This window comes from Podarcis liolepis (assembly GCF_965112155.1).
Source record: "Podarcis liolepis genome assembly, chromosome: 5".
NCBI classification, from domain to species: domain Eukaryota; kingdom Metazoa; phylum Chordata; class Lepidosauria; order Squamata; family Lacertidae; genus Podarcis; species Podarcis liolepis.
The window spans coordinates 88,374,373-88,389,276 of NC_139556.1; the positions used below are offsets into that span (position 1 = coordinate 88,374,373).

The following is a 14,904-nucleotide window of genomic DNA, read 5'->3' on the forward strand; positions in this document are numbered from 1 at the left end:
CCAGCCAGGGCGGTACCTATTTATCTACTTGCACTTTGACGTGCTTTCGAACTGCTAGGTGGACAGGAGCTGGGACCGAACAATGGGCGCTCACCCCATCGCGGGGATTTGAACCACCGACCTTCTAATCAGCAAGCCCAAGAGGCTCAGTGGTTTAACCCACAGTGCCACCCGTGTCCCGTGGAAATTACAATAATCGTTGCTAAATGTGCATGTGTATATGAGCTTATGCAAATTGGTAACTGTTTCTTTAAAAACACCTCTTTTTATGTAAGTGGTCACCCAAGACCCCCTTCTATATGCTGTGTCTCATTCCTGGTCTCCAGACATCTTTTTACCAACCAAAGATCTACGAATACCTGCAAAATCTGTTTTGATGTGCAACAATGCCTCCATTGCGCTACCTTCAGCTTTTATTAAAACTATCCATGGGGCCACATAAGTTCTCCAACCAGCTGAAAACTCTTCCTTACACCAGCAGGCAACAGAGCAGTGGAGGCTGAATTACCTCTGCTGATTTGTGCAAACTCTGAAGGCAACCAGTATAAATGCCTTGTGAACATTATCCACAATTGGAGCAACAGGGGCTCTGGACATGAAGATCTATTAAGGCAGCCTTGATGTCAAAGGCAGCTCCTAGTATAAAGAATCAAAACCCCATAAAAAACAGCCAATGACACAGTGGGGAGAAGAAGAAGGGCAGGAAAGAGAGGAAGACATACCACATGCTTCATAAACTCCAGCATATGAGAGGTTAAACAATTCTCAATCCAAATGAAGAAGAAAGAAGTCTGGAGCTTAATTTCTCCAGCAGCTCTAAGCTGTTTCTGCAGAGCAATGCAACTACACTGTAAGACCGAAATGTCTGCTACGTAGAAAAATTTTTTGCCTAAGGCGGAACATGGGAAATGTTGTGGTAGCTGTCAGTGTTGCTGCTTTTTGTGAGGCCAGCAGCCCAGTGTCACAGGGATCTATTCATCCATCCCAGGGACAAGGAAGTAGTGTTTGCTTCATCTGAGAAGCATATAGACAGGATACGCACCAATTGGAAACAAAGCAAGGATTCCTGCCCCAAAACGTTTGCAGACACAAACAGGATTGAAAACGTGTCACGTATGACTGCCCTGATAGCATCTCAAACACAAAACATCATGAATGCACAATAAAACAGAGATATGCAGGGGCCCTGGAAAGAAACTATTTCCAGGCCTTTTAAAAATAACTAACAAGACACAGAAGGCTGCAATCAGAAAGGGGAGGTGCAGGTTAACACTCTGCCCATTTTCATACTAAAAATTGAACCCTCCCTTCAGCTATATGGTTTTTTTAAAAAAAATCCACAGAGGAAAAGCCAAAACATATTTTCCCTGCAGGTGGAAAAGTAGAGATTTTGAACAAAATACACTCAGAGGAAAAAAGGTTCAAAGCTTTGCCCCAGTCTCCAAACCATTCCTGTCATATCACTATGTCACTGATCAAATCCAAGGTTTTTTTGTGTGGATGTTTTTAATTAAAATAACTGAACCGTGTGTGTGTCTCCTGTGCAAAGTCTAGTTTGGTTCTGACTCAGCCTTGGTTACCTGCTCCAATATTTTAGCCTCATTCACCTCCTTGGCTTACACAGCATTGCTAGATTAGGAAATTATGGTGTTTTAAGGCAAAAAATCCATGAAACCCACCTCCACGATGAGACTTTCCCCCCCAAAGACTTTAGCCTTCTCTTTAAAGGTAAAGGTAAAGGACCACTGACAGTTAAGTCCAGTCGCTAACGACTCTAGGGTTGCAGTGCTCATCTCGCTTTACTGGCCGAACAAGCCAATGTTTGTCTGCAGACAGCTTTTCCGGGTCATGTGGCCAGCATGACTAAGCTGCTTCTGGTGAACCAGAGCAGTGCACGGAAACACTGTTTACCTTCCTGCCAGAGTGGTACCTATTTATCTACTTGCACTTTGGCATGCTTTCGAACTGTTAGGTTGGCAGTCGCTGGGACTAAACAATGGGAGCTCACCCCGTCGCAGGGATTCGAACCGCCGACCTTCCAATCGGCAAGCCCAAGGCTCAGTGGTTTACACCACAGGGCCATCCACGTCCCAGCTTTCTCTTTATCATTACTCAAAAACTTTTCTTTGAGGGAAGCCTTTTCAGCTCCACTTAATGACAGCCATGTAAGAAATACCTTCCAGAGGTGTGCCTTCCTTTGCTTCAGTGGATGATTTGTTTACAAGTATCCAGGTGTTCTCATTGATGTTGTGTGAATGTGCTGCAAATCACTCTGGGTAGTTTTCATTAAAATCGAGAAACATTTAAGTAATACAATAAGCAAACTACTCTGTGTCAGGAGTGTGTGCCAGGCCCTGTGACCAGTAGGACTTCGCAGGACTGGGGCCTTCCTAAGTTTGTTCTGGAGAGGCAAGGCGCAGCCGCACAGGTGAGGCCGCTTGGTAACTCACTGCACCTGGTGGCAAGAGCTGGGAAGGGATATAAGGTCAGCATTTTGCTTCAGCTCTTTGCCACAGCAACACATTTCCTGCCTTGCTGCGTTTGGCTCCTTGCTTCCTGATCCTCGGACCTTGGCTCCTTGACTCCTTGCTTCTTGACCCTCGGACCCTTGACTTCGTGACTCCGTGTTTCCTGACCCTCGGACCCCTTGGCTTCTGGACTCGCATTCCTGCTCCCACCCCACCATCCTGCCCCCGGTCCCGACGTCTTCAGATGGGACTTCAATCGCCCGTAGACAGGACTGCGACACTCTGGGGACAGGAAATAGCAGCACCATGATTTTTGCAGTTTTGGATTCTTAGGCAAAATGTCTACCGTACACAAGGCTCCTACTGATGCAACAGCTTTCTTGGAAGGCAACCTAAACAAGGCTGTGTCTACTTCCTATTCTGAAATCAAGGAAGAGAATGAGTAAAGTCTGCCCTCTGCAACCACTAGCAGGAGAGAAGATAAGCAGGAAGATGACTGCCTTGTTGTCAACACATCCCCCTCCTCCCTCCCCAAATCCCTTGGAAAAGGAGCCGATGGAGCACACATGTCAGCGTAAAGCATCCAAATTTCACAGCATGTTCTGTACTTTGAAGAGCAGATGACAAGTCGCCAAAGTTTCAAGGCAGATCCCAAGTTTGAGACACGCCAGATGGGCCCAGTTCCCCGCAGAAGACCGTCGCAGAGAAGGGCAAATTTCTTTCCTGTCGGTGATTTGGGCATCATTTCCTCCCAGTTATGCCAAACTGCACCGAGTGCAATAATCAAGCCAGGGGAGTCTCGCTTAAAAGTTGCCGTTCCTTTTGTGCCTGGTGTGCTTTTGTCAAAGCTGCAGCACAAGGAGAAATGCAAGAGGGCGAATGTCTAGCGGGGTTTGCTTACAGGTTGATAGAGGTGACTGAGCCTGGGTGCCCTTTGCAAAAGTCTTACATCATTTACCTGGATTTTTTTTTATTAAAGAAAAAAGGAGTTGATCCTCCTTTGGGCCTAGAGTTTAGCATCAGGGACCCTCAATCTTGCAATCTGCATGAGAGAGCCTGAAAAGTGTCAGCAAAGCATTCTATCTCACTGCAGTTTCTTCAGATCATTTCTTCATGCCTTCATTTGCTCCCAGAAGGACTGAACATCCCTGGGTCTGGTCAGCTGCTTCCTGGACATCTGCAAACATCTGAATCTGTACTGACTCATTCCCTTTAACTCAAGTTTCCCTCACAGCTTGCTCCTTCAGTCTTTGACTTCCAGTGCCCCATAGCTGATCTGTATCATTTGCTCGTCACGATTTATGTTGCATTTTGGGGAGAAATATACTTTCTCCTGATGCTAATACAGTGGTACCCTGGTTTGTGAACAGCTTGGAAATAGAACGCTGCAAACCTGGGTGTTCTGGTTTGTGAACTTTGCCTTGGAAGCTGAACATGTTCCACTTCCTGTTGAGTGTGTTTTATTTGTAAATTGAGTCCCCCGCTGCTAATCAGAGGCTTCCTGTCGAATCTGTCGGCTGTTGAGTCCCAAGCACCCACGCAACACAGAGGTGATATTTGGAGCTTTTGTTTTTGCTCTTTTTTGAATTTTTGTTTGCGTGGCTTTTTTGTGGTTTTTTTTACTGTGACTTGTTCTTCATTTTATGGGACTGATTTGTGACTGGCTTGTGACTTCGTTTTTGCGACTTGTTTTTGCGACTGTGTGGAAACCAGTTCAGCTACTGATTGATTGTGTGACTGCAGAAATGGATAAAAGCCCCACATCCAAACAATGACTGTCATCAGTGCACGTAAGGAAAAAAAAATATTTTTATCATCTACAATACTGTCTTATTTATTTTATAGTACAGTACATTGATTATTGCTTTCATTTTATGGATCAGTGGTCTCGTTAGATAGTAAAATCCATGTTAAATTGCTGTTTTAGGGGTTGTTTTTAAAAGTCTGGAATGGTTTAATCCATTTTGCATTACTTTCTATGGGAAAGTACGCCTTGGTTTTAGAACGCTTTGGTTTTGGAACAGACTTCTGGAACGGATTAAGTTTGGGAACCAAGGTACCACTGTATCAGCTTAAGGATGCTACTTTGAGCTGAGCAATCAGCGCAGCAGCACCACCAGTCCTAGGATTGGACAGACCCTAGAAAAAACCCAAAAACCTGCAGAGGAGTTTTAATTGAAAATGCTTTGTAACAACACACTCTTATTTAACAAGCTTCTCACTTACCAATGATGACTGTGTTGTCATCCACAATCATCAGCTTGCTGTGAACGTAGATCAATTCTGTCACAAGCTTCCCTTCCAGCTCGGCGTGGTTTCGGAGTCCGCAGAACGAAATGTAATTAATCCATTGGTCTCCAACTGAAGAGTGCCAGTGGCAGGTGGTGGGAAAGTGAAGGGAAACAAAGAGGCTTTAGGAATAAGTGTGGCAGTGGGACAACGAACGGCACCATATAAACCACCTATAGTAGCTGCACAGAAGTGGTAGGAATAGTAAGAATACTAAGAGGTAGTCATTACTCTTATTGGGACACCTTGGGCTCAGCTACAGTACATTAGTGTATTTTTTTAAGCGTTTTAAATGCGTTACAACACTGTGACACCAGGTGGCGCTAAGGAGTTTGCTCCTTCGGCACGTGATTTCCCATTATAAGCTTTACATTGCGTTTTTCTGAAACTTTTTTTTTAATGTGTCTAGATCCAGCCCTTAAGGCATACTATAGGTGCAAACTGTCGTATGAACATCTTTCTTTGTTTGGTGTGACAACTCTTATTCCTGGACAGGCAATACAGATAGTTTTTCTTTTCCTAGCTTAGTATGGTTCATAGACAACTTTTTTAAAAATAAAAAATAATAATGATAGATATAGAATAATGATAGACAGATGACAGATAGACATACACAAATTGCTCTTTAATTAAATTGCCTACAAAACAGCTTTACTGATATTTGAATACATTGTTTTGCTCTTCCAATAATAAATGTCTGCCAAGCTGTCAATTAAGCTTTTTGCATATCAACTGCTCCTTCCCATACTTCTTGTACAATATGGGCATTTTTTAAAAAATACACTAAGATATTGTGCCAGATTGTTTTTTCCCATTCTTTTATAGATGGCACCTTCTGTCTCTCTCCGTCTCCCCCAATCCACCTGCCTCGTTTTTGGCAATTATAATTCTGGCTACCACTAACACATTTGCAAGGTTTTATCTATTCTGAACACTGTCCCCCTTAAGTTTCCCATTAGAATAACCATTGGGTATAGTTCTAATTTGTCACTCTATCTTCCTGATTACTTTAATAATAAGGGGGGGGTATTGTATTGTTTGTTATTATGTTATATATTTTTGTGTGTTTATACTATAAAACATCCGGTGATTCTTGGATGAAGTGTTGTATATAATTTAAGAACAACAACAACGTCTACAATTCCACAGGACTTTCCAGGCCCTGCCTGATCTTGATCATGTCTCTGAGAAAGACGAGGAGGCAGCCTGTACACTTTTTTTGAAGCCAACCAGGAGTCAGATATCACAAATATAAGTTTAGGAAGCATCTCTGCTACTGCAGTTTGAGAATAGTTGCAGTACTGACCACCTTACCAGATCAACTTATGAGTTAACAGCTGTAGCTTCCTTATTGTACCTTATAGGTAGCAGAAAACCAAAGACAAAATTAATCAAGAAATAATTATGGTTCAGAGTTTGTTCACTCAATTGTCCCGAAACAGAACCCACAATGTACCCCATACCTGACACTAGGGGTGGAAAAATCTCTCAATTTTTGTTTAACTTAGTTCATCATACTTCCACATTAGTTTGCATTTGTTTTGTTCTGTTCTAACTTAAGTCCTTACCAAAAATTCATCAGCATTTTAGTTTGCATTTCTCCTACTATAAACATTTTTGTACAGTTTTGCAAAACATGCACATTTTTTGCAAATGTATGCATTTTAATGCATGCTTTCCCATGATGCACACATGTTTTGGGTTGGAGAAGTGTGGATTTCGAAGGGTCGCTGCGTTTTGGTGTCTGCATTATTCTGGGAAGTGCAAATGACATTGTTGCATAGTTGTGTCCGACTCTTCGTGACCCCATGGACCAGAGCATGCCAGGCACTCCTATCTTCCGCTGCCTCCTGCAGCTTAGTCAAACTCATGTTAGTAGCTTCAAGAACGCTGTCCAACCATCTCGTCCTCTGTCGTCCCCTTCACCTTGTGCCGGTTCTCACTAAAAATGGGAACTGAACTGAATTCATCCCTCAACTCTACCTAACAGCGACCCATCACATAACCTAGTCCAGGGAGTCTGCTCACCATAGTATCATCAAGTAAAATGCTGGGGGTGGGAGGGAATAATTCATTTTCAGCTGCATCCAAAGGGATGCCAAGAACTGCAGCTCTATTCTGTTTTCAGCAGACACCCAGATGTTGTTTTGCTACTTCGCTTCCTTCATTCTGAAGATCTCCTTGACATAACAGAGGCCTCCTATGCTACTGGTTTTGTTGTTGTTGTTTAGTCGTTTAGTCGTGTCCGACTCTTCATGACCCCATGGACCAGAGCACGCCAGGCACTTCTGTCCTCCACTGCCTCCCGCAGTTTGATCAAACTCATGCTAGTAGCTTCAAGAACACCATCCAACCATCTACTGGTTTTACCATCCTGCAATTATGCCAGCTAACAGGTGCTTTATGGCGTATCAATCAAACTTTAGTATCCTCGAGGCCCAACAGTGTGCAGTGCGCACAGAGCCAAGCAAAGCACTTACTCTCTGCTTTCAGCTGTCCCAGGATAGAATTATCTCCTCTGCACATGGTCCTGGAAGAATTAAGGCCATGATTAAACTCACAAAGCAGCGGTATGTGAATGGGTGACAAGGATGGGGCTAATTAAAATCAACAGATACGTTCATATATAAAGCAGGGAGGTGGTGTCAAGCAACACTATTGATTCCAAAGGGAAACACAAAACAACATAAGGAAGGCAAAAAGTTGCAGGGCTAGTGATCCCTTCTTGGGATCCTGGAGAGCAACTATCAGTCAGAATAGACAACACTGGGCTAGATTTATCTGATCTGGGATAAGGCATTGTCTTATGCTCCTAAATCACCACATGTGTCGGAAGCCAGAAGCAATCAGTCACCCAACACCATTTCCAGACACGGGATGATTTAAGTGATCCATGGGCCCGCCAGGGAGTGGATCATACACATGAGTCACTCTGACAACATGGCTGCATGTCGCAGGCCTGGCTCAGAGGGAGCCATGGCACATCTGCCAAGTCATGGTGCACGAATCAGGCCTACCGAGCAACTTTTTAAAAAAGGAAAATGACGTTTGGGGAAAACGGCACCTAACTGTGGTCTCTTGCTTTCGCAGCCTGTTGTCTATAAGCAAGATACTAGGAAATAGAAGGTGAAAGCTTAATTAAAAAGCCAATGCACAAATGTGCCCTGTGAGGTTTTCGTAGCAAGGCCCAACACAAAAAAGCCTGTGCTCCCTCTGCTGGCTATTTGACAGAAATGTGCAATAACACATATTCATTTGAACTGGCAAGAGGAAACACTTGGCCCTTCGTGCCTCTGACGGAGGCCTCTGAGGAGAGGAATGGTTGAAAACTATTCAGCATGCTTTGGCAACTGACTATAAAATACCCTTCTACACCAAACACACTCCCTCCAAGCTTCTGTTTATAAATCCAAGGGCTGGTTTCCACAGTGATGCTAAGTCCTTCTTTGCATTACTGCAAGAATTCATGCTTGCAAGACAGAACTTTTCTCTCTCCTCTCTCCTACTCCTCCATACCGGCTAAATCTGCTCTGGGTTTTCCACAATGCCCCTCACCCACCCCTGGAGCAGATTTGGAGAGGGTGTGGATTGGAACGAGGGCACTGGATACCATCCAAGTCTCCAACTTTGTTCCTCCAGCTCTGTCCGGTGGCCCCAACATCTCCTACCCCTTTACATGTTATCATTTACCTTTTTTTAATTACACTGTTATCCTGCAGAGTGCAAGCTGGTGCACAAGGTCTTCCGTGCGTCAGGTCTTTGGATCCTGGGGCAAAGCCTGAATCACAGATCCCCTTTTACCCCTTTGCCTGAGAGACTCCACAGAAGACCGATGCTGACCTCAGCTGTGCGCTGCCTAGATTCCCTTCACTAACACACCACAGCGTATTGCTGAAAACAAATAATTTGGGGAAGTCAGAACAACCCAAGATACCTGTAGTTAAAGTGCATGATTGCCTGCAGTGCATTTCCTCCTCCTGTTGAAATATCGCCCTCAAATCCTGGCAGCAGTGGGATGACTACGTAGACTCGGTACCGTTTGTTTTCCCTGGAGAGAAAACACAAGAAAAGGTGAACCAACCTTGCCTCAGTCCCAGAACAAGAAACCCTGAAACTCCAAATAGTGGTGTGATTTATGAAACGCAGAAGTTCTTCCTTTTATTAAAGCAGTTAACCAATTTAAATAGCCATTGATGAGCCTGTTAAATACAAAGGGGGGGACCCAAAATATGTAAGATAATATAATTGAAATTATCATGATAACAAGAGGCTGCAGAAGTTCTTAAGTCAGCCTGAGATTTTATTTAAAAGCTGGTTTACCCCCATACAGTGGTGCCCCGCAAGACGAATGCCTCGCAAGATGAAAAACTCGCTAGACGAAAAAGTTTTCCGTTTTTTGAGTCGTTCCGCAAGATGAATTTACCTATGGGCTTGCTTCGCAAGACGAAACGTCTTGCGAGTTCTTGCGAGTTTGTTTCCTTTTTCTTAAAGCCGCTAAGCCGTTAATAGCCGCTAAGCCGCTAATAGCCGTGCTTCGCAAGACGAAAAAACCGCAAGACGAAGAGACTCGCAGAACGGATTAATTTCGTCTTGCGAGGCACCACTGTATCTGTTTGCCAACACTGGTGTTAGGTAATGATCTATCATATTGCTCTTGGATATGACCTTCCAAAATTCTGGCCTCTATAGTTCAGTGATACTGCTCCTCCCCCCCCCAAAAAAAAAGATAAGGAGAAAACATGGAAGAAGAAGATTTTGGATTTGATATCCCCCTTGATATCAGTGATTTGATATCACTGCCCTAAGGAGTCTCAAAGCAGCTAACAATCTCCTTTCCCTTCCTCCCCCACAACAAACACCCTGTGAGGTGAGTGGGGCTGAGAGACTTCAGAGAAGTGTGACTGGCCCAAGGTCACCCAGCAGCTGCATGTGGAGGAGCAGGGAAGCGAACCTGGTTCACCAGATTACGAGTCCACCACTCTTAACCACTACACCACACTGGCTCTCCAGTGTGAACAGTGAACATATCCCCACAGCACTGGCAAGGGACTGGGGCAGGAACACATTGTAAGAATGTTAGAAAAGCCCTGCTGGGTCAGATCAAAGATTTATCTAGTCCAGCATCCCTGCTACCCACTGTGAAAAGACTGCAAGCAGAGCATGAGGGAAAATGGCCCTCTCCCACTTGTGTTCCCAAGCAGCTGGTATGCAGAGGCAAGCAGCCTCTGAGGTAGCCTACAGCCATCGTGACTAGTAGCCATTCCTAGCCTTTTCCTTTGTGAATTTGTCTGCCAGGCATATAGCCAGCGAAGGGCTTATCCACGCTTACATTTTGCCCCAGGTCTGCACTTAAAAGCTCCGAGTCGTCGTCGTCGTTTCGCCCCAGAGCTTTCCCTGCAAAAAACTGCTCTTTAGCGCTCCACCGAAGTAACCATGAATTTAGGTTTTCCACAGAATACTGTTTGTTCCGACGGAGCTTTAAAGAGCAGGTTTTCACGGAGGAAGCACCAGAGCAAAACAAACCAACAAACCCAGAGCTTTAAAATGCAGTCCATGCCCGGAAAGAAGGGATGAAAGGTAAGTTTGGATGGTGATGGTGGCAGCTATCACTGTGTCTTCCGAAAGTTTAGCTGTGCTCTGTGTGAATCGTCCAACATTTAGATTCATTGCATGTCTCCTGGTAATTGTAAGGTGAGAGAGAGAGAGAGAGAGAGAGAGAGAGGAAAGGAAAATGTCTCCTGATTCCAGGGATGAGGAACTTGTAGCCTTGCAGATGTTGCTACAACATCCATCATCCCTGAACACTGGCCATGCTTACTAGGGCTGACAGAAATGATGATCCAAAGTTTACAAAGAGCAACAGATTCCCCCTCCCCCGCAGTTTCTCCATACCACACATAACTGCACCCCCCCCTTATCGTGTCTCCATTACTTGACCTTTTTCCAGGTGTAAAAGGCACCCAAATGCTGTGCCCTTTTCCTCACGGGAAGGTTGTTCAAATCCCTTGATCATTTCAGTTGCCCTTTTCTGCACCTCTTCCAACTCAACCATAAATATACCCAGAATTTCAAGCGTGGTGGCACCACAGATTTGTCACAGGCCATTATTGAATTTCTAGAAAGGGTTGGGAGCTGGTTCCCTTCACCTTCAACGGGCGAAATGAAAACATATACACTGCAGACTTGTTTAATAGCGATTGTGGCAGCTATCACTGCGTCTTTTGAAAGTTTAGCTGTGCTCTGTGTGAATCACCTGTGTGTCTCCGCAATGAACTCTGGGTACTTTAGTGCCGGTCTGTGTGTGAGTGTCAGGTGAGGGCCCAGAGGGAACTCAACACTCTCATCAAACTACAATTCCCATAATTCTCTGGTGGAATCCATGGCAGCTCAAACAGGATATATGGATAGAAACTGATATAAGTTTGCTGTGCGGATATGCTGTTAGTGCTCAAGGTCAGAATTCACACACCGTTACTTCTGAGTGCATCCTTTAAAAAAATGATAGAAATAGTGGATGGAATTCAACGTTCCGCTCTTCCTATCCTTCCATCTGCTGGCATTTCAGCTGGCCAGATGGAATGATTCCTCCCTCTCTTTCCCCTGCACACTGTTCTGGGGTTTCTCAGAGCCAATTCTGGGGAGGGGGCAGGAGGAGGAAACCACATTGCCTTGCAATCATCCCTGCACAGGGCTTCCACTGCCGAGATTCATTAGGTGAATCCCACCCTGTGTTTTCAGCAGCCAAGTCCATTAGAAGCTTGCCACAATTGTAGAGCAATTTGCAAACTCCGTTCTCCCTTATAACATATTTGTTTTTATTCTGGCTGACAGATAGATGATTATTATGCTGGCCAGTCAATTTCTGTACAGTTTCATTTCCAGAGACACCCTTTGAGTCCCTCTCCTTATTTATTTTTAACTCAGTAATTTGCCAGGCAATTACATCTCAGCTAATTAGCATTCATATGGAGTCTGACTTTCCAGGCACCCATAATATAATTCAGGAGTGCGAAAACTGAGTGACACTTGCTTTTTTCGTAAGCCAAAAGGGTAGGAAACAACCACCAGGTGGCGAGCATCTTATAGTTTGGATAAAACTCCAGGAAACATTGAAAACCATTAGAGATTTCACCAGGCAGATACAGCATTTCCTAGTAATTCTTCCTAGAACTAGTATTTATAAAACAACAAATATTCAAATTCATTTTCTGCAGTTAATACTGGGCTCAGAAATAAATGGGAACTTTGCCATCTTTTACCACAAAGTCATAATTGAAATAATTTTCTAGATTGCAAAAGCAATTAAAATATTTCCATTAGTAAAACTGAGAATGCACTTGGGGAGGGATACATAAATTAGGAAACCCATCTCAACCCATATGTTGCATGAGTATCTGTGCATAGTTTGTTCTTCTGGCTATAAAGGCCCCATAAGCATGCATATGCACGGTTGAATCCAAGCACCGCTTTCTCCAAATCCAGCCCTGTCAAATAGGTAAGGTGATTGTCAGCTCGCTATTCATTGTTTTACAGTGTCATCGAAATGCGTGGAGCGCTACAGAATAACACAAGCAAAAGAGAGGCAGCCTGCATCCCGCCGTCTAGGGAGTTTACAATCTGCAGTTCGGCAGCAAAGAAAGCAAAGGAAAGTGATCGACAAGGATCACAAGGACATCAGCAGGACAGGCAAGGAGAACTAGGAATTATCCCAACAGACAAGCATCTGTTCAGCACAGAACAGCCTTGTAAGACATAGCTCAGGAGTACAGATTCTGCTTTGCATGAAGAAGGTCTCAGGTAAAATTCTCGGTACCTCCAGGTAAGGATGGGATAGCCATAAAACCCTGGAGAGCACCTGCCAATCAGTGTAGATAAGAGCAACCAAAGTGGACCAATCATCTCACTTGGTATAAGGCCGCTCCTGTATTCTAGTGGTTAAGTGCTTTCAACACACCCCAAGTCACGTTGAACATCAGGTCATAAAACTGCAATCCTCAAACAATCTACACTGTGGCACTCCCAAACACCACTATAGGTGTTTGAAATTGGCACCAGTGGGGAAAGTTGGTATATAGTCTTTTTAACCGACCGCTTCCTAAAACGAACGGCACGTGAAAATAATGAAGTGGTGCATTTTTGTTTCTGTAAAAAAATGAAAATCGAGGGACATTCGCTCATTGTTATCATTCTGACCCACGGGTTTCGCCTTAAATTAAAGGTGTCTGCATGAGACAAGGCAAACAGCTTGGGTGCGAGGAGTATTAGTTGATACTTACCAAAATTAATTACAAAAATAAATCACTTATGAGCTTCCCATTTTCATCATTCAAAAGCAGCATGGCCAGCTCAGAAGGAGGGGAAACCACAACCAGAAAATCTACGAATGTCGCTATTGAGCTAATTAATTATATATGCTGTGTACTGCCTAAAGAACAAAGAGGTCCTTACGCTCGGGTGGAAAACTCCATCAAGCCCCTCCATTAAGGTTGAAATATTTATGCAAGAGCTAATTCGTCTTTTGCATGAGACCCAGGGGATTCATATATTAGTACCTACTCCCCGTTCAAGCCACCCTCAAAAATTTCATAGTGAACATACTGTAATAGCATTAGAATTAATTCACCTTGATCCAACAAGGAAGATCTCTATGCAGACGCCGATTCTCACTTGCTGGACGAAAAGACTGAGAAAAGCGCATGCACACTGCATATGGATCATGCATATGGACCATAGGTGCCAACTCTGTGGGGCTTGGGACCCTTCACCTCCCCAAAAAATATTTAGGGGAGGCAGCCCCCCTCCCCAATATTTTCTGCAAGTTGGTGCCTTCTTCCTTCTTTCCCTCCCTTGCGCAGCCACCTTCCCCCAGCCAGACACTGCCCTCTTTTTCCACCTTGCCTCCTGGCTTTTGGTGCCTCTTCCAAGCTCATCTGAGCTGGGGTAGCTGGGGAAAAGCAGGCAGGCATGTGCCAGAGGCAGGAGAGGGGGCAGAAACTTCTCTGCTCTGCCCAGAAGGGAGGTGAGGAAATCCCCATAAGGGTTCCTGAGGTGGTGCACAAGCTCCTAGCCAGAGCTTGGGTTGCCCAGGCATAATATCACACACCTCTGGTTGCCAGCAGGACCCCAGTTGCATGGGCTGTGCCACGATGGGGTTGCGCCAGTGGCAATTTCCAAGGGTATTCCTTGGCAGTCCTACTGGGGTGTTCAGACTGCACACTGGGCGATCAGACAGGGAACTGATCTGTTCCACAACGCCACCCAACCTTGCTTGGATCGAGGTTGTGGGCGGCATAAACACAAGTGTATCATTTATTTGGTTATAAATTTGCATGGAATGAAAGTTATTTAACTTCATGTATAGTTTGACCATCAGTGGATGCTTATAGGTGGTGGTGCAAAGCTGTTTAGAGCATATAAAGGTAAAGGGACCCCTGACCATTAGGTCCAGTTGTGACCGACTCATCTCGCTTTATTGGCCAAGGGGGCCGGCGTACAGCTTCCGGGTCATGTGGCCAGCATGACTAAGCCACTTTTCGCAAACCAGAGCAGCGCACGGAAATGCCATTTACCTTCCCACCGGAGCGGTACCTATTTATCTACTTGCACTTTGATGTGCTTTCGAACTGCTAGGTTGGCAGGAGCAGGGACTGAGCAACGGGAGCTCACACCGTAGCGGGGATTCGAACCGCCGACCTTGTGATCGGCAAGCCCTAGGCTCTGTGGTTTAGACCACAGCACCACCTGCGTCCCTGTTCAGAGCATGTAGAAACACATTATTCCACATTTCACACACTCTGTGATAATGAACATTTTGTTCATCTGCAAGGAAGATGGGTTATGGGAAATAGCTGTAACGGGCTTATTGCTCTGTAAGCTGAGGAGCTTGGTTGTGGGGTTCAGGTTATGCGAAGCAAGTCTCTCAGACTGAGAACAGGCTCCTGCAAACTGCAGGAAATGGCTCTGGAGGCTGTGAATGAACTGGTTTGGTTTGACAGGAATGCATTCTGCTACGACGACTGCACCACCTGAATCACAAATATACCAAGGCAAGCATATACTGTGCTGTTAAAAAGAAAAAGTGCTATTTTCTGCACCATGGAAACCCAAGGCTTCCAATTAGAATTATGCTAATGTGTGTGTGCATTTG

General features: G+C 44.7%; 1 protein-coding gene across 2 annotated transcripts in view; it reads right to left on the reverse strand.

Annotated features, from left to right (window-relative positions):
• Nucleotides 1-14,904, reverse strand: part of PLD1 (phospholipase D1) — a 130,186-nt gene that overhangs the window by 3,485 nt on the left and 111,797 nt on the right. For both annotated transcript variants that reach the window (XM_083503968.1, XM_083503967.1), the window contains exons 21-23: nt 8,692-8,805; nt 7,238-7,287; nt 4,695-4,829 (exon numbers count right to left, since the gene is read on the reverse strand). In XM_083503968.1, the coding sequence (XP_083360094.1) occupies nt 4,695-4,829; nt 7,238-7,287; nt 8,692-8,805 (299 nt within the window). The remainder of the gene's footprint in view (nt 1-4,694; nt 4,830-7,237; nt 7,288-8,691; nt 8,806-14,904) is intronic.